This window comes from Ailuropoda melanoleuca, chromosome 3 (genome assembly GCF_002007445.2).
Source record: "Ailuropoda melanoleuca isolate Jingjing chromosome 3, ASM200744v2, whole genome shotgun sequence".
NCBI lineage: Eukaryota > Metazoa > Chordata > Mammalia > Carnivora > Ursidae > Ailuropoda > Ailuropoda melanoleuca.
Window position 1 is genome coordinate 35,387,698 of NC_048220.1, and position 18,636 is coordinate 35,406,333.

General features: G+C 50.6%; 2 protein-coding genes and 1 long non-coding RNA gene across 4 annotated transcripts; 1 reads left to right on the plus strand and 2 right to left on the minus strand.

Moving 5' to 3' along the window:
* Positions 1–1,328: 1,328 nt before the first annotated feature.
* Positions 1,329–8,118, minus strand: MCIDAS (multiciliate differentiation and DNA synthesis associated cell cycle protein). The gene is made up of 7 exons (XM_002928790.4): positions 7,914–8,118; positions 7,731–7,827; positions 7,459–7,550; positions 3,704–3,776; positions 2,950–3,173; positions 2,212–2,322; positions 1,329–1,963 (listed from the first exon to the last, which is right to left on the minus strand). The coding sequence occupies exons 1-7, from the start codon at positions 8,028–8,030 to the stop codon at positions 1,523–1,525; spliced, it is 1,155 nt and encodes a 384-aa protein (XP_002928836.1). The 5' UTR covers positions 8,031–8,118; the 3' UTR covers positions 1,329–1,522.
* Positions 8,119–11,935: 3,817 nt separating this feature from the next.
* On the minus strand, positions 11,936–14,748 carry CCNO (cyclin O). The gene is made up of 3 exons (XM_002928797.3): positions 14,127–14,748; positions 13,316–13,501; positions 11,936–12,800 (listed from the first exon to the last, which is right to left on the minus strand). The coding sequence occupies exons 1-3, from the start codon at positions 14,511–14,513 to the stop codon at positions 12,315–12,317; spliced, it is 1,059 nt and encodes a 352-aa protein (XP_002928843.1). The 5' UTR covers positions 14,514–14,748; the 3' UTR covers positions 11,936–12,314.
* A 143-nt stretch (positions 14,749–14,891) lies between these two features.
* Positions 14,892–17,459, plus strand: LOC109491174. 2 transcript variants are annotated; one of them, XR_004624069.1, is made up of 3 exons: positions 14,892–14,990; positions 15,160–15,835; positions 17,354–17,459. It is a non-coding gene; the product is annotated as an uncharacterized LOC109491174 (long non-coding RNA). The 2 variants fall into 2 exon arrangements; XR_004624070.1 differs by having other exon boundaries at positions 14,896–15,027.
* The last annotated feature ends 1,177 nt before the right edge of the window (positions 17,460–18,636 follow it).

The following is an 18,636-nucleotide window of genomic DNA, read 5'->3' on the forward strand; positions in this document are numbered from 1 at the left end:
AATTCTCCCTCCTCTTTGTACTGGGAAAAAAAGGAGATGGGCTGCCTGCTTATTATTTGTCAGTGGCCAACTGTTTCTCAGGGCAAGTTAAGGGTCTTTGTTGGTTTTGTTTTTTCTGAACCTGAGCTTCAGTAACTTTATATATAAGCCGATGAAAAGAATTTTCAACTGTCCAGTGTACTTTTTAAGAGTCCATTTGCTAGACANTCCTTTTTTTTTTTTTTTTTTTTTTTTGGTTTCTAAACACAGATAGGACAAACTGGAGGAGCAAGTTCTGCCACCCTGCCCAGCTCACCTGCCATCTGATATCACCACTTAGAGGGCAGAATGAGCGGTATGGTGTAACAGGGCTGGAAACTTGCCCACGCTGAGGCCACAGAAAGAAGTAGCTCTCATGTTGAGAACTGGGAAGGGAGGGACAAATCCCTACTTGACATATGCCAGTCACATAATTTCACAACAGAGGAACCCCACACAAAAGGAAATAGAAAAAAAAGTCAAAGTGAAGGCACTATATAATGTGTAAGGTTTTTTTGATCAACCCAAGAAATATAAGACATGAATGTGCACCGCAGTTTTATCTATGGACTTCAAATAGATAGTTTTACTTTTACCAAGATTTCCACACTTGAATTCTGGTGCATGCACATGTGCGCGTGCACACACTCACACACACAAATATATATTCTTTTTCACGTGAAATATATCATTTTCTTAAAATTTTTTTTATCAACAAAGTTTGCTTTTTGTGTGATTATTCTGTTCAGACATATAAACTATATATAATTAATATAAACATATACCATAAATCTTACAAAATTGTATGAATGATCATTACAAACAAATGTGTTTAGAACCTATTTTGTAGATAGCCCATTGCCTCTAAGCATCTACATTTTTTTCTACTTTATTGCCCTAAAGCAAGTGTTTTGGCTCTCTCTCCTAACTTTTTATTCTTCCAGCCAGAACAAAAGTTTTCAACAGTAAGAAAATTAAGGGTCCTTCCAGGACCAGGGGAAGTTGAGTGATGTAATGAAGCATTCACTCAGAAAGCTGGCTTCTTTAAGTAACTAGTGAGAAAGACTGGAAGTTCCCAATAATGCTTCTTAATATAGAAAATTATTTAATCTCTTAGAGCCTCCTTTTCCTTCTTATAAAAGGGCATTATATAATTATAAAATAGCTAAGTGATTTCAAAGTCCTTTCCAGTTCTAAAAGTACATAATTAAAAGCTGCTAAAAATACTTTTAAAATTGATTATATGTGTGTTTACACACACACACACGCACACACACTATGAAAGGGGAGGGAATATATAGTATTTTATACGGGGACTTTACAGTGTATCATTATCGAGACGTTTTTGTTCCTGAAAAAAAAATTAGTTTCAGGGTGGCCGTCGCCCAGCAGGGGGAGTACTTCTGAGAAGCCGGGCTCAGGAAACAGTTCCAGCTACTCCCACTTGGCCTCCAGGCGCTTCAGTCCGGATACAGGGCAGTGTTTTGGGGAACCACATCGCAGCTCAACTGGGGACCCAGCGGAATTTGTAACCCCCGTTGGCTGTCCGAATGGTGAAGGCATTGCCCTGGGGGAAAGCGAGGGTGCGGATGGTGCTATGGCTGCGGATGGGGGTGCTGAAGGAGCCGCCCTCTTCCAGCTCACTGTGGCTCAAGTTTAGCGCGCTCCGGCTGCAGTCTGTGCGCAGCCCCCGGAAGGTGCCGTGCAGGTTCCCCGGCATGCCTTCCCTGCTCGCCGGCTCCGGCTGGAGCCGGAGCCGCTTGGGGTCGCGGCTCTGCAGCGCTTCGTCGCAGCGCTCGGAAATCTCCCTCAGGATGGCGTCCACTTCCGCGCAGTCCTGCCCGGTAGCACTGAACAACTCCTCCAGGCTCCTTTTGGCTGTCGCCTTGAGCAAGAGGGGCTCGGCTGTCCTTCCGCAATCCCGGGACTGCGTGATCATCAGCTTCTACAAAAGATGGGGAGGAGCGCCAAGCTGGGGCCGGCTGGACTCCCCTGGCGCTGGGCGCGAGAAGCGGCCCCGGGCGTCTTTCGAACTCCGTGGACTTAGACGCGGGCTGCAAGTGGCTCAGCAAGCTCTCGGCAGCCACCGCCCTTCTCCCAACCCCGCTGGGTCCCAATACTAGGACAGGGCGGGGGCTGCACAGGAACATTTCCGACGTCCCGCAGTGTCCCACAAACCCGCACCCCACTTACATCCAGCACCGAGGCCAGGTGCCTGGTCCGACTGGCAAGTTCCTTCAGTTGCACGTTCCGCTCCTTGAGCGAGGCGATCTCTTCCTGTTTCTGGGTGAGCGTCACGTGCAGCTGCAGGAGGAGACCCAAACACTGAGAGGTAGGCCACCGTGGTCGGTCTCATCTGTATACTCTGCATGAATTATACCAGGATCCTAACATCTAATCTGGAACGGGGGACCCAAGGGCACTTGCACTGGTGAGAATAATAATCACTTTTGTTTAGTTGTCCTTTGTTTTTACAAAGCACTTAGACAAAATGTATCTCATTCCTCAGTGAAGCGTGTTGGTGAAGAGTACAGACTTGGGCAACAAGAAGATACAGGTTCTGCCTCTGAAGTTCAGTCTTCCTATACCTCAGTTTCGTAACCTGTAAAATGGGGTAGTAAGGGTATTTTGTTCAGTGGTTATATTAGAAAAAAAAGTAAATTGATAAGCACAATACCAGGCGTATAGGAAGACTTCAGTAAATATTGATGTCCCTATTAAAAATCTGGTCGGGCAGGATTATTCCCGCTTACTGAGGTTAGAAACTGAGGAGCGCCACCGGAGCAAAGGCAGCTGTGTGAAGCACTCCCCCGTCCCTTGGTTCTGACTTACGCCGGGGCCCATTCCCGCTCCTGCAACCCCCATTTCCGCCCAGAGCTCCGTACCCTGTCCCCAACCCAGGATTCCAGGCGGCCAGCCCAGTGCCCCTACTTGGTTATTCTCAACGAGCGCGTCCCCCAATGCCCTCTGGTTCTGGTCGGCCACCTCCTTCCAGTACTGCTCCGGCGGGGGCACGTCAGGAGGGCGCAGCGGCGGTGACTGCAGGGCCCTTGGGTCCAGCGGCGGAGAGAGACCGGGCCCAAATGGCAATACGTCGCAAGGAGAGAAGGGGAAGTCTCCGCCGGCCAGAGGAGGCGACATCAAAGAGGATGAGTCTGAGGAAGAGTGGGAGCTAGGTTTGCAGCCTCAGACTCGTGCCCAGCTGGCTACAGGGACAAAACGCCACGCGGGGTGTAGGGTTTATGTGAAGACTTTGTTAAGCACCCCTCACTCTGCAATCCCTACTTTTCCCAGGCCCTTTCTGATATCTTCTTCATACACAGCAGGCGCTCAATATATGCCTATTGAGTTGATCTGAATTTAATTTCCACGGTGGCCAGGGCAAACCTGCCTGAAGTCACACAGGTCCGATGTTCTGTACACTCCTGTCACCCAACCTCTCCTCGACCACACCACAGCGTAGGGCTCCCTCTCCCAGAACTCAAACCGATAAACTGGGAAAGCGCTGTAGATTCAGCGATTCATCAGAGACGCTGTTGTCTCGTAAATATGACGAGTTACGGTGTTGACAGGTGCTGGGTTTACCAGCTTCGCGACCACTAAATGGAAATCTGAACTAGTTTGATTTGCGGAGTGGGGGACACCCCCGCCTCCCTTTATTGAACTGCAAGGAGCCTGCACTTGCCTGCAATGAGATCATCCACTGTGTCTCTGAAATCCTGCAGATCCAAGTCCGCTGCAGTTTGCAGAGAATGGTTCTGAAATAAACCAAAAGTGTTAAATAGTGAATGTCAAGTCCAGCAGGTCTGAAACACTTCCCAGACCGACAATCGCCCTCCCGGGCTTGGCGGCGGGTGTGCACGCACTGTCGTTCGCAACCGAGCGTCCTACCTGAAAATCAAAGCCCCATCCCAGGCTTGGAACCCAGCAGGCTTGCACTGCCATGGTGAGGCGCGGAACACTCACTCGAAGCAGGGACCGGGTCCCCGAGGGTCCTGAAGGGCGCCGAAACTGCGGGGCTGTGTTTGAGGCGGGAGTCCTTCCGCGCGCAGCGTGGTAGCCCCACGCCTGGCATCTGGCAGCCGGCAGTCCCCGCGCCGCCTCATTGGCCCGCCACCAGCCAACCAGCTGCCTCCGTGAGGCCCGAGGCGTTGCTCCAGCTCCCGCTGAACCTCGGTTCAACTTACCGCCGACCCGCCAAGGAGCTGTGCCCTAAGATAAAGGAGCGGGTGTGCGTGCACTCCGACTTCCCTCCGAAGACCTGACAGCGTGCGGGGTCATCCAAAGAAATAACGTGAGGCTATATATCCCAATATCCCGCCGATCCTCAGTCACAGCTAAACCACCTTCTCCCCAGACAGGAAGGGAAAAGGTAGGCTATGATGAGGTGGCAGGGATGCTATGGAAAGTACTTCTGTTCAGTTTGCAGCAAGGGTGGCCCCTATTGCTCTTCTGTTGCTCAACAAGTCGAGTTTACTTTCTCTGTACGGTGTGATACACATCCTTGAGTGGTGCGTCGTGAGCTGGACACGCTTCTGGGTTCCTGCAATGTGCCTGGGTGTGTGAGGCAGGAGACAGTGGGAGGCTGGTAGCCCCGGAACCTTCTTACTCCCTTTATTCGTGAACATTTAGAGTTGACAAAACTCTTTTATGCAAAGTCCCTATGTTAATTCTCACCCAATGTAGGAAGCACGCAGGGCCCAGGAAGTGATCCCCCCCCTTTGATGAAGAATCTGAAGCTCAGAGAAAGTTAATTGCCCAAAATCATCCAACTCTGAAATTGAATTGGGGCTCCTGCCCTAGAATGATGATGACTGTATCAATCTTTCCTCCATACCGCATTGCCTCTAGTGTTTATCTCTTTTTTAAGCAAAGCCTGTCTTCCAATGAAGACAGCACTGGGGAAAAGGAAAGAAGTTTCTCAGGGTATATGGTGTGAGGGAATGCATCCAATGTGCCCATCAGAAATATCTATTCTGATTCCACTATTGTTGATTGATTCATTGATTCCTTTGTGTTAATAATACTCATCTCCCCCAAGCCCTTCTCTACTATTCAAATATTGCTGAGAATAGGAACTTGCTCTGACCCTAACCTTAAAGAAAGTACCAGTATCAGCTTTCCTCAAGGAGGAGTGCTTCAATCTGGGAGGCATCAAGCACCAGTTGGGAACTGAGGCTATCAGAGGGGAAAGGAGCTTAAAAAGGACCAAGACATGGGGCACCTGGGTGGCTCAGTCAGTTAAGCATCTGCCTTTGGATCAGGTCATGATTCCAGGGTCCTGAGATCCAGCCCTACATCAGGTTCCCTGCTCAGTGGGAAGCCTGCTTCTCCCTCTCCTTGTGCTGCTCCCCCTGCTTGTGCTCTCTGGCTGTCTCTGTCAAGTAAATAAATAAAATGTTAAAAAAAAAAAAAAAAGGAGGGGCGCCTGGGTGGCACAGCGGTTAAGCGTCTGCCTTCAGCTCAGGGCGTGATCCGCGTTATGGGATCGAGCCCCACATCAGGCTCTTCAGCTATGAGCCTGCTTCTTCCCCTCCCACTCCCCCTGCTTGTGTTCCCTCTCTCACTGGCTGTCTCTCTCTGTCAAATAAATAAATAAAATTTTTAAAAAAAAAAAAAAAAAGGAAAGAGAAGAGAGGGCCGAGACAAATCCTGAAGCACAAGTTCTGTCCTGGTTGAAGGAGCCAGAAACCAGACTGATTTTCCAAGGGCTGAAAGGTCTTCCTCTTAAGATGAGATTCACCCAAAGCCCTTACCATGAAAGAGGTTTGAGGCCAAGTCAGGAACGGGGCCCCGGGAAATGCTTCGTCCTATGCTATCCCGGGTCCTTGGCTCATTCTGGACCTCAAAAAACACTTCTGGAGTGTTTCCTCTCTCTGTTCAGCAGGAAGGAGGCTAGGAAATATGACCCAAGTGTGCACTGGCCAGGGTCTTTCCAGGGGACCTTCCTCTAGGGGGTGTCTTTCCCTCTCTACCAGCTCTGTCTCCCCCAGGAAAAGTCTTGGACCTCTTGGACCATCTGGCATGAGCTCTGTGCTTGAAACTTTGAATCCTACCTTCCCAATTAGATAAAAATCTGGCATTTTTCCAAACCACAATGGCAGCCAAAAAAAGTGGGGGGGCTGATACAGAACATGATGTAAAAATTTAAGTTCTAAATACTTAAGCAACAATTCAACAAGAGCCTGCTTGATTTTCATGACTTGCTAAATAAACATGTTGGAGTAAGACAGTGATTGGGCCTCTAGGTCAGTTGAAAGATCCTCAAGTTGAAAGATGTCTTTCCTTATTTGAGCATCCAGATCGAAAATGAAAAACAAAATGGCCTCTGCAGGGCAATGCCCACTCTCACCTCTTGCCTTAACACTCTCTGCTCTATGTGGCCACCTACCCTGAGTCCATCCGGGCTCTAACCCAATTCTAAAGGCACTTAGGAGAAGCCTGAAAGGCTGTGTTCTACCACCAACCTCTGTTTTCAAGGTAGTCATATCTTCTGGAGTGTTCAGTGCTGGACATTTCCCCCATGGACCCCATGTCCCCAGGACCTGCTGCCAGGAAGCTGGGACTGGCACCCCTCTTGTTGGTTGCATCTATCTAAGACCTCTTGTCTTTCTGGGCACTTCATGTCCCATTGATGAGCCAGGCAGTCTTCTGGCCTCCCAGACACAAATGCTGGGAGGTTCCCTCATCAACCTGGGAAAGTCAGCCCTGGCAAGTGGTAGAAGTGGGATGGGAGTAAGGAAATAAGTTTTTGAGGAAAAGAAAAAGTCAAATACCTCTTTGCCGCATGAGGGTATGTGACATGAGGCTTTGGAGGGGGAGGAAATGACTTTTTTAAAGTGACCAACTGCTGAAGAGCCATCTTTGCAGAGAGGAACGTTTGCTGTCAGATCTCTTCCAGAGTTCTTTGTCCTTTGCCCCTCTTCCCCTAAATGTAAACTCTATTCATCTTTTCCAGTCTTGATCGAGTAGTTATTCGTCAATCTTCACACTCCTTAGATACCCAGGGAATGAAAATTGTTAGTGAATGGCCGGAAAGGGAATGTTGGGAGCACTGACAGGACATGTACCAGGTGCCCAGTGCTCCATTTTGCTCCCACCTACTCTCCTGGTTCCTCAGTGCTCAATCTCCAGATTGCTCTGTCACAGCTCCAGGGAATAGATGGGGAGAACAGGAGACCCCTTCCCTGGAGGGAAGTCCTCCAGGTGAGCCCCTCTGTCCCAAGTTGGTCAGAACAGCTCTGAGAATACGGCCAACGCAACAGACTAGAAGGGAAGAAGTTCCGATCCTCGGGGCTGAGATTCCGGCACGTCTGCCCCCACTAGCTAAATCTGCCAGCGCTCCCGGCCTGAGATGAGGCTCTACGGACGCGAACCCTGGACTCCCGAGTCGGAATTTGGGTTGTCGGCCGCCGGGCTTCAGGAGTTAAGGGGAGGTACCTGCGAGGCGGTCAAGTCACCACTAGGCGGCGCGTCGGACCCGAGTAGCGAGGAGCAATCCGCGAGGTCCTGCAGGTCTATGGTGGTGAGGGCTGCGCAGGGAGAACCGGAGACACGCACCAGGAGGGACCTGAGTCTCTCCGCCACGGCTCGCCACTGGCATCCCCGCCAGGACATCAGAGCCCGGGGGAGAAAAGTTCTTCTGAGCCGCGCGTGCCCTACCCACCCGGCGCGAGGAACCCGAGGGATCGTGCGGGAGCCACCAGGCTCACCTGGCAGCGCAACGGGCTCCGCGTCCCGGGGATCTTCGTATACCGACACTGGGCTGCTGCCGCTGCAACCAGGAAAGAACTTCGGCGGAGGGGCGAACTAGCCGGACACAGAAACGGTGAGCATGGGTCAGCCCTCGGACCCAGAACGTGTTGACCCTGCCCGGCACCGGCCCGCGGCCCCACCTTCCTCTCCAGCTTCCCGGGCTTGACGAAAGGCCGGCCCCGCAGCTCCAGCATCCTGTTGGGGCAGATGCTGTCGAAGGCTCGGCGTCCCGCCGCGGCGCCTCCGCAGGACTGCATCCTGCCTCCCCGCCCGCCCAGGAACGCGGTGCTGGTTATTCAGCGGCGGTGGCCACGGCTGGAATAGCGACTCACAGTCCGCGCTCCGCCTGGCGCCTGCAGGGAAAGCGCGTGGCCGGTTTGGAGGCAAGGGGTGGTTGTAGAGGTGCGGAGGGAGGGCCAGTGGAGAGGGAAGACTTCGGCGCGGGCGGGGCTGCTCGCGCCTGAGCGCCAGAGGTGGCGCCTTCAGCCCCGGACAATCTGCGCGCGGGCGGAGGCGTTAAACCCAACCTGGCAACGCGGCTTCCCCCGGGATCTGCGAGCGCGGGACCCGGGCCCGCGAGCGCCCTTTTGGTGAGTGTTGGCGCCGCCGCCTCCGGCAGCGCCAGAAAAAGGGAGGGTGGACGAGCCCCGCTGGTCCCTAACACTAGGTACCGCCTTTCCGATTTTGGAGAGCAGGGATGGAAAAATTAACGATTCTTTCTTTTTCTTTCCACCCAGCCATACGGCACGAAATAAATGCGGAATGACACTCGCCAAAGCCAAACTCTGGCATTTGACCACCCTGTAGGATTTGGTGGGGATGTAGAATTCGAACAGGGACTCCCCAGAACTACCCCCGGATTATAGAAGACCCTTCCTCCAAGGCTGGGGGCGCACTTCTGGTCTTGACTCGAGGACTTGCCCTTGGTTTCTCTTGGCCTGATATCCAGAGCCGCGCCGCATACCCCTAGCCTCGTACTTTTCCCGGCGGCGACGCCTGAGTGTAGCCTTTAAGAGAGTCAATTAAGAAAAAGCGACATCTACAAATCTCCTCCCCTTTCGGAAAATGCCACACTAGACGGTCCCAAACCCCCTAAAACCCCCGTCTCTTTCTCCCCCGAAAGCCTCATCTGCCCACCGCAGCATTTGGCCACCCTGCACACAGCGGGCCTTGCTTGCTCCTCGGGAGTCTTGGCTGTCCTTCCCAAGACCAGGGCCTTTCCCAAGAAGGGACATCTCTAAAGCTCTGGGTGAGGGGATTTCTCAGACCACTCTTAGATCTATCGAATTTGAACAGTCATCTGAAATTATCTTTGTAACCTCCTGTTGGGCACCTGGTTTGTGTCTTATACCAAGTAATAATGAAAATCTTCTTTTAAAGTGGCATGATCCCTTTTTATTTCTCCCTATTATCTGGATTAATAAAGACACCCTTCACAGTGTTGGAGATGGTTCTAAGATAGTAGAGCTAGAATGGACTTTGAGACTTTTTGACCCATCTATAAATGCGGGGACCTGGTTGAGGTGAGGTCAGGCAGCTAGAATTGGTGTGATATCACTGATGGTGAGGGGCTCTGGATTCAGGGTCAGAGTACCCGAGGATTGGAACCAGCCCCCACCAGATCCCTGTGCCAGGTCTTTAGGAAAAGCATAACACTGGGGCACCTAGCTGGCTCAGTTGTGGAGCATGTGACTCTTGATCTCAAGGCTGTGAGTTCGAGCCTCACGTTGGGAGTGGAGATTACTTTTTAAAAAATAAAATCTTTTTTTGAAAGGAAAATCATAATGCTGACTTCAGTAGAGATGCTATTAAAATGAGATTATTTATGTAATGCAGCTGGTGCTTGGTGTGGATAAGTTGATGTTGTTGACGTCGTTTTAAGGAGGCTTTTCAGCTGCTCCTCCAGCCTCCCGTGACCTATTCCTGGCTTTGTTCTGATTTCTGAGTAGACTAGTCCCTAGCCAGTCCTCCATCTCTACCCATCTTCCCAGTCTGTAAAAGGAGTAGGGGAGCTCTTAGTTGAGTTTTGGGAAGATCTCTCACCTGGGACCATTCTTGATTTTACAGAACATACTCATTTTTCATCAGTGAGTTCCAAAGTGTAGAAAAGTAGGGGCATTGTACATAAAAATGTGGCAAAAAGAGCTGGAATAGCATGAATATATGACTCCTAATCTGGATGATTCTGGAACCAACTCACCCATATCAATCTTGGCTGAGTGATGGAGTAAATGATGGTGAAAGAAACTTCTCCACAAAGTCACACTTTTGTAAAAGAGCCAGTGGCCCTACCCCTGCCCTCAGCAGTTGGTTTGAGGGCTCTAGATATTTGGGCACTTGGGTCAGACGGTACAATTTTTCCTTCTCTTCCTTTTCATCATCACAGACCAGCTTTTTCTCAGACTGCTTGGGGATCACCACTTCCCTATCCCTGAGCCTAAGTGGAGAATGTTCCTCAAACAGTTGAGATCATGAGATCTCAACATAACAACATAAGGGGAGAGAAGGGACCTGAGGGGCTCGGAGTAAGTGCTCCTGGTGCTGGAGAGTACCTGGAGGGTGCTCCCGAAGAGAAGTACAAGGAAGAATCTCTAAATTTGGTTTGCTTTTCATTTATGCAAATTTGTCATACATTTACATTTATTCTAACTATAGAACATGACTGACTTTGTTCCCCCAAAACTTGTTTTTTTAATCTTACAGAAAATTTGAAAAAACAGTGCAATGAGTTATAATAGGTTCACCTCCCATAGCTAACATTTTCCCATATTTGCCTTGCATTTCTTTCTCCAAGTTTTTTTTTTTTCTGTGTAAACCCCTCCCCATTATTGTACAGGCTGCCACCCAGTCTTCATTTCTTGAAAATTTGCTATATGCCAGGACCTGTGCAGAGGGATTTGTATGGAACATCTCATGAAATCCATACCTCTGAGGCGCCTGGGTGGTGTGCAGTTGGTTAAGCATCCAGACGCTTGGTTTTGGCTGAGGTCATGAACTCAGGCTTGTGAGACAGAGCCCCGCGTGAGGCTCAGAGTAGTGAAGACATTTGCTGAAGGTGACAGAACTGAGATTTCTCCGGGTCTACAGCAGACTCAGTGAGAATGAAGGTGATGAGACAGCTGTGGAGTTAACTCCAGCAAGCCTCAGAATCACTTTTTTTTTAGAGTGTAAACCAAGGATTAAAATTTTATGATTTTTTTCTTTGTGTCAGCCTCACTTCTTTATTTTTATTTTTTTTTTAAAGATTTTATTTATTTGACAGAGAGAGACACTGCGAGAGAGGGAATACAAGCAGGGGGAGTAGGAGAGGGAGAAGCAGGCTTCCCGCTGAGCAGGGAGCCCGATGATGCGGGGCTTGATCCCAAGCCGAAGGCAGACATGTAACGATTTGAGCCACCCAGGTGCCCTCTAGCCTCACTTCTTGACTCACGCTTCCCACCTGTGTCACAGCTGGAGGCAGGGACTGTGCTGGCTGTCCAGATATGTGCTCTGTTGAATGGAAGGCACTGAGTAGGTAACTTGTCTCACACCTACCTCAGGAAGTGGGTTTTTTTTAAAGCACTTCCACAAACCTGTGAGTGGTTAAGTTGAGCGGTGTGGCTGAGGGTGTGGCTCCAAACTCCAATCGCCTGCCTTCAAATCCTGATGGCTCTACTATTGCCTACCCTCTTGGTGGCTGTGTCCTTCTCTGAAAAATGGGCGAATACACTCCACCTCAGAGAGTTGTTGGAGGATTGAAATAATGAAGGGTAAACATAGTGCCTGGTACATTTAGAACCCAAGGATGGCCATGATTACTATGCCACTGTTATCCTGGGCTCTCATGCAGCAGGTGTAAGACAAAAGTGAACTATTGAACCAAGTCATTGCAGGGTAAATGGGCTTTGTAACGGCCACAACAGCCTGCAAAGCCTTCATTTCCAACATCTGTTAGTTGTCAGAGTAGGTCTTGCTTTGCCCTAGCTAGTGTGCCTGTGTGGTTCCCAAAGCTTCCCAGCTGGGCATCCTGTGTCCCCGCCCCTCTAGACAGCATAGACTGCTGTGGGTTCTATTAAGGTTCACATCCCACCTTCCCTTTGGACCTCTGGGAATGAGCAGTCCTCAGCCTCATAAGAGGGTCATAGGATACAGGTCTACAAGTGACCCTCCCAGCGACTGGCATCTCAAAGGACCTGTTGTTCCCACATAGATATCCAAATTACAGAGTGGAAGCCAAGGAGGCAGGACCGCTCCGTTGTTACTGACAACCTGTATTCCCCAGCTGCCTTCACCTTCCCTCCCTGCAGACAACACAGGCAATAGTAGTATTCAGACGAACCAAGATAGCCTGTTTATTGGGGAAAGACTCGGGTCTCTCAGGTGCGCTTAGCAAAATAAATAAACGAGAAGACGGTTCTACCGTACACTATTTACAACCTGCAGGATGACCTCATGACCAAGTGGGAGCCATTACCCCTCTATGGGCCAAGCCCGCACTCTTTCACAGCAATGGGAGAGGTCCACCAGCTGGGCCAGAATAGACAGGTAAGCAAAGGTGTATTTCACTTCAATTTCGGAGAGAGGCTGCACTTCTCGCGTATCTGGAAGGGCAGCATGTGAGTCAGGGAGGTCTCGTTTATAGCCACCAGTAGCCGCAGCTTGCCTAGGCAGTCCTGCAGTGCCGCCTCGGGGTGCCCGCCTAGCCTCAAGTCCACCTGGCGCGGGAGCTGTAGCATTCGGTCAGCCAGAGCCAGGCAACAGATGGCCAGCAGGGAGGGAGTATATCTGGTGAAAGCATAGTCGGCCAGGCTCAGCTCGGCCACCCCGCGCGCCAGGGCTTGCGCCTCCAGGGCTTCTGAGACTTCAGCCTGCCCGGCTTCCACGCGCGCGTGCGTGAAATGCTCCAGGAAGAAGCTGATGGTGGGCGCGCCCAGGCTGAAGTGCAGTTTGTGCAGCACGATGCACTCGAGGTTGCAGAGTTGTTGCCGAGAGAAGGCACCGCAGCACAGGGCCAGGAGCTGCTTCACGCGCGGCGGGTGCACCTCCACCTGTAACACAGGGGCGCTCAGCCCCCGCAGCTCAGCATCCAGGGCCGAGGCCCATCCCAGTCTCAAACCCGGGAGGAAACCAAGACTTCCCTCCCCCCATCCCTTCCAGCGAGACAGCGGCGCCTTCGCCCCTCCGTTACTTCCACTTTAATCACCCGGGCTGTACTTCCAGCGCATTTTCTCTAACTACTGTCCAGCTAAAAAAAGGTTTGAGAAATTTTAAATCGTAGTTTTTTTGGTTTTGTTTTGTTTTTCCGGAGTTTAGAATAGCAGGGCTACAAAGAGCTGTTGGGATTTACTTTTGGGACCGACTTCAGCCTATTTCTTTAAGGGTGAAAGGACGGTTCGTTTTTTGGGGGGGGTTGTGAAGTTAAAGCTGTGGGATGTATACGTTCGCAAATGTATGACAGAATGAATTCAGAGAGCCCAGCACTAAATCTTGTGCGCTGGAAAGCCGGTGGTGGCCAGAGAGTGGCCGAGAGTTTGGCTGTCCCCCAGACCCCGCGTGGAGGTACCTGTTTGCAAGCTATGAGGAGGGACGTGACGCCTAGCAGCTGGAAGCAGTCTGCAGCCACAGGCGTGGTGGTAAGAAAGCGGTCCAGGGTGTTCACCGTCAGGCAGAGCGATTCGAAGGAGAGGTCGAACTGGCGGTGCACCGGGATCAGCCAGCTAAGCAGCTTACAGCGGGATTCCGCCGTTACCTGCGGGGAGGGAAGGGGTTTGGAGGACCGGCTGAGCCTAGGGCAAACAGGGTCTGCAGAAGGAATCTGCCAAGAAAACTCAGGAAGCTTCCCTAGAGGAAAGCTCAAAAAGGGAAAACCTAAATGTGCTGGAAACTGGGAACCCCTGGGGCGGCGCTGCTGCGCAAAGAGCAATGGTCGGGCAAGGAGCCGGAACCGTTGGATTCGTACTTGGCCCTGTGCCGCGTGTGTATACACATTACCTTGTGTAATCCTCTCAGCAATTCAGTGAGGGGTGAGGGCTACCACTTGGCAGATGAAGAAATAAGCTCAAAATTGTGAAATAACTTGCCCGGGGTCGGGAGGAATCCTGACTCGAACCTAGAAACTGTCTTCACTCTGCATTCTACCGCGTTCCCGCTCACCAGTATGGAAACTTCGGGCAGGTCACTTACTTACGCCGTCTAGGCCCCATTTTTCTCCATTTGTAAAATGAGGCTGGTGGCCTGGCCCTCTAAAGCCCCTCCCTGCTCGGACCGCGAACCTCGTGCCCTGGGGTGCGTCGGAGCGCGACAGAGCAGAAGAGAAAAGAGCCCGAGAGAGGAAAAGGAGCGCGGGTGGGGACCTCGCTCTCCCAACGCCTCACTTGTGGCTGCCGCGCCAGCGACTCCCGCGGGTGAAAGTGGCTCTCCCGCGCCTTGCGGAAGACATAGCAGCTCTGACCGTAGTCTCGGAAGGTCTGTAGATCCAGCTGCACCAACTGCTGGGCAGGAGCGGGTAGAGGGCTGCAGCGTAACGCCGCGGACGCTGCGGGACTGTCTGCACCATCAGACCCGGAGCTGGGGGACTCGAACAGGTCGCAAACACCGGAGTCTCCGAGGAGCGGGCACGGGTTCAGCGGCTGCAGTGGCTGCTCTCTCCGAAGGCGTGGGCGTCTGCTCTTCTTCACCGGGGCGCGGAGGTTCTGGTCGTTGTCCCGCTTCCCAGCCCGGGCGGCGGGACTCACGAGACTGGTGGGGCAGGGGGTCACCATGGTGCAGCCTGGTGGCCGCTCTACGACTCCTAGCCTGCGACAAACCGAAGGTGCGCTCCAGGGTACGAAGTAGGCTGGCCACAGCCGCGGCGAGACCCTAAGTACTCGGCGGGCGCCTTCCCCTCTACCACACCCCCGGCTTCTCACTGGATGATTACTGAGCGGCACGAGGCCGCGCTTTCCCGGCGAAAGAACCGCTTCTGAGCAAGCTGCTGGCAAGGTGTAGCCTGAGCAACCCGCAATGGAGAGGAGGAGCTAAGTCGGGCTGAGCGCACCCGCCTTGCAGGGTACGTTCCGCGCGCGTCCGGCGTTACCCAGGTAACGGAGCCGGGGTTGCGGCGAGAGCTGCGCGCGCAGTCGGGGGTGGGGGGTCGGCTAGGAGGAGTGAGCGCCGAATCCAGCAGAGGGGCTGGACCGCTCCCGCGGAAAAAAAGATTCTCCCGGCTGCCATCTCCCCGTCCGGGTCCAGACAGTCTTGTAAGTGCGATCACCCTTCAGGCCGGCTATAATCCAGGTCGGTAATTTGGTAGAGATCCATTTCCGACCTTTCAGGGCTCCAGCTAGAATTCTGTCAGTACAGGAGTTTTCCTCGGTGACCCGTGCAAGCGGTAATTCTAATTCATTGCTTTTGTCATTTTTGTTTTAGGCAGGATCCTAGGATCCAGTAATCCCTCCTTGCGCTGGTCTCGGGGTTCTTCTGCGCTGCGTATCTGGGAGCTAGTCCAGCCTCCCAGGCAGGCACTATCGCTCAAAACCCAAGACTGCCCGCGAACCTCACACAGCAGGTCCGATCTCCTGTAACACTTGCTCCACACTCGCCACACCAAACCAAGTAAGCGGAGCGGTTAGGGACAGAGCATGGTTGGAGCGTTGCATTGCTGGCGTGATCGAATTACTCACACGGCCTCTTCTGTTTAGGTCATTAGCTCCTAATCATCTGCCGCGGGCGGCTCACCCTTCCTTAGTTATTCCCCGCTCTCCGTTTCTGCTCCTTCAGAAGCTCGCAAAAGCAGAGCTGGAGGGAGGGTGGGGGCGCACCCAGGCAGGAGAGAGTGGGCTGGACTTGGCAGTTTTCCTTAGCGCACTGCTGGTTTAAAACAGCCTCCTGGCCTGGTAGAAGCTGGAGGCCTAAGCCTGAGTGAATCTTCCTAAGGGGCACAAGTAGTATCTAGGCAGCCTTCCAGGGAGGTCTCAGCTGGCAGGAAACCCGCAGACCCTCAGCCTGATGAACTTTCCAGAGGCACTTCAAGAAGTGAGGTTCTTAGACGTCCCCGGAGCAGGTTCAGCCATTCCCACCTCATTTCGGAAGAAAGCTGACAAAGGTATGTTGTCAAATTGAAATCCCTGTCCCCAGAACTTTAATTGGGTGTGGTCTCTCAGAGATGCAGGAAAGAGAAAAGAGATGGCTTTGGGGTTCTGGTCAGTTTTACTCCTATTTCCCTGTAATTCTGGGCAAGGTCTTTAGTCTCTAGACCTAAATACTTTAATTTGTCACTTGAGAGATTAGCTAAGAACCACCTGTCCTTCAAAATACAGGTGCCAGGACTTGCTGTCTCCTCTCAAGCTATGTTGAGGAACCATTATGGGGTGAGCAGTGAAATCTGTGAGGGGTCACGTGTCAGGCTTTTTCCGTGAGAAGCTTTTTGGCTGAGGAGGAAGGACCCAGGAATTCTGATTCTTCTCATCAGCCCAGATGGCCATGTGGTACAGTGAAAAGAGCACAAAGTCAACTTCCAGGGTCAGAATTGTCACTCCCATTTATTGGTCATCATGGGCTAGCTCTTTACCTTCTCAGTGTCTCTGTTCCTCATTTGTTAAAAGTGGTTATTAATCCTTGCCATGAGGACCAAGAGAAATATGCTGAAAGCTCAAAATCCTTTTAAGATATAAAACAGGGGGGTTACTCTAAAGCCTTTGTTGGGAAGTCAATATTATCACCCTGGAGATATTCTGAAAAAGCAGGAAGATCATTTATCTACCTGTGGATGTGAAACTAGTGTCTGTAGTTAGAGTTAACTCCCAATAGGGGGTGCCTGAGCTTTGTACTGATGGGCCTACTTCTCAGTATTTGTGGATACGCCTGCCATGCCAGGTCCAAGACCGTGATCAAGGCTGCATGGGTCCTGGGGCTTCTGGCTGGCTCGGTCAGAGGACCAGGAGACTCTTGATCCAGGTGGGCTGTATAGCTTACTTAGAAAAAAAATCTTAAAAAAAAAAAAAAAACTGCATGGGTCCTTCCCTCACAGAGCTGACATTCTAGTGGGGGAAGTGAAGAACTAGGTGACACATTTAAAAAATGTTAGAGGATCTCCTGAATAAAATACAGGACACCGAGTAAAACAAATGTCAGATAAATTTTAGCATGAGTATGTCTCAAATATTGCATGGGACATTGCAGTGCCTTGTAGGTATGTTAAATGTTTAGACTTTACCGTAAGCCCCTGAAGAAGCCTTACCAAAATAGAATCTGTCTTTTGTTTTAAAAGATTATTCTGGCTGACGTGTGAAAATGGATTGTAGGGGACAAGACTAGAGGCCATTAAGGTGCATTATTTGTGGTATGAAAAATACAGGGCAAGTTAAGGCCTTCTTATTTTCCCTATGAAGGGTCTTTAAAATTAATTTCTCTTTTCTAATCTGAGACCTGGGTGCGAAGCACCTTTAAGGCACTAGGTAAATCTGAAATACTTTCAAGGTGTAGAATCTAATTAAACCCAGGCTTCTGTAGTGAAAGCTTTTTAACCGTGACTTGACCCTGCTTATTTTCAGGTGTGGTTTTTGAAGTCTGCGGGATGGATAATGGAACTGAAGTTATCTTGGTGTGTTTTGTTTTTTTCCAGTCTGGTACTTGAGCTTCAGTCAAAATCCCCCATCATCACCCTGGCCCAACTCTTGGACTGTGATCCAGGCAGGAAGAATCCATTTCCTAATACTACCTTATTTAGCAGAGTAAGTGGGTTGGACTTGGTACCTAGAGGTGGACAGCTTTGTTAGTACCTCAAATGATCCCTAAGCTCACTTTGATTTTAAGGCACTAAAATTTATATTTGCTTCTAAAACTATATTTACTTAAGACTATTTTCTATTAATGTACTTAAGTGCCCAAACTGAGAAGTATTTAAGGTACTTTTTTTTCCCTATCTCTGTATTTATTCTTAAAGTTAAAATTTTACTTAGAAGCCTTTTTTTTTTTAGAGGTTTTTTTTTTTAAGATTTTTTATTTATTTATTCGACAGAGATAGAGATAGCCAGCGAGAGAGGGAACAAGCAGGGGGAGTGGGAGAGAAAGAAGCAGGCTCATAGCGGAAGAGCCTGATGTGGGGCTCGATCCCAGATTGCCGGGATCACGCCCTGAGCTGAAGGCAGACGCTTAACCGCTGTGCCACCCAGGCGCCCCAGAAGCTTTTTTTATAATAATTTTTTATTATGTTAGTCACATACATACAGTACATCCCTAGTTTTTGATGTAAAGTTCCATGATTCATTACTTGCACCATGCAATACATGCCCTCCTTAATACCCATCACCGGTCTATCCCAATCCCCCACCCCCTTCCCCTCTGAAGCCCTCAGGTTGTTTCCCAGAGTCTACAGTCTCTCATGGTTCATTCCCCCTTCTGTTTACCCCCCCTTCATTCTTCCCTTTCTTCTCCTACTGATCTTCCTATTTCTTCTGTTCCATAAATGAGTGAACCCATATGATAATTGTCTTTCTCTGCTTGACTTATTTCACTTAGCATTATCTCCTCCAGTCCCATCCATGTTGCAGCAAATGTTGTGAAATCATTCTTTTTGATGGCTGAATAATATTCCATTGTATATATGGACCACAACTTCTTTTTTTTTTTTTTTTAAAGATTTTATTTATTTATTTGACAGAAAGACAGCCAGTGAGAGGGGGAACANAGAGGAAGAAGCAGGCTCCCAGAGGATGAGCCTGACGTGGGGCTCGATCCCAGAATGCTGGGATCACGCCCTGAGCCAAAGGCAGACGCTTGACCACTGAGCCACCCAGGCGCCCCTGGACCACAACTTCTTAATCCAGTCATCTGGTGAAGGGCATCTTGGCTCCTTCCATGATTTAGCTATTGTGGACAATGCTGCTATGAACATTGGGGTGCATA

What these genes read in the sequence shown, in the direction of transcription:
- MCIDAS (XM_002928790.4), bottom strand. Translation starts at nt 8,030, where the DNA reads ATGCAGTCCTGCGGAGGCGCCGCGGCGGGACGCCGAGCCTTCGACAGC. An exon ending in CGCTCGTTGAGAATAACCAA is followed by an intron (nt 2,323 to 2,949) that starts GTAGGGGCACTG and finishes CTCCTCCTGCAG; the next exon opens with CTGCACGTGACGCTCACCCA. An exon ending in ACCTGGCCTCGGTGCTGGAT is followed by an intron (nt 1,964 to 2,211) that starts GTAAGTGGGGTG and finishes CATCTTTTGTAG; the next exon opens with AAGCTGATGATCACGCAGTC.
- CCNO (XM_002928797.3), bottom strand. Translation starts at nt 14,513, where the DNA reads ATGGTGACCCCCTGCCCCACCAGTCTCGTGAGTCCCGCCGCCCGGGCT. An exon ending in CGCTGGCGCGGCAGCCACAA is followed by an intron (nt 13,502 to 14,126) that starts GTGAGGCGTTGG and finishes CCCTCCCCGCAG; the next exon opens with GTAACGGCGGAATCCCGCTG. An exon ending in TCCTCATAGCTTGCAAACAG is followed by an intron (nt 12,801 to 13,315) that starts GTACCTCCACGC and finishes CCTGTGTTACAG; the next exon opens with GTGGAGGTGCACCCGCCGCG.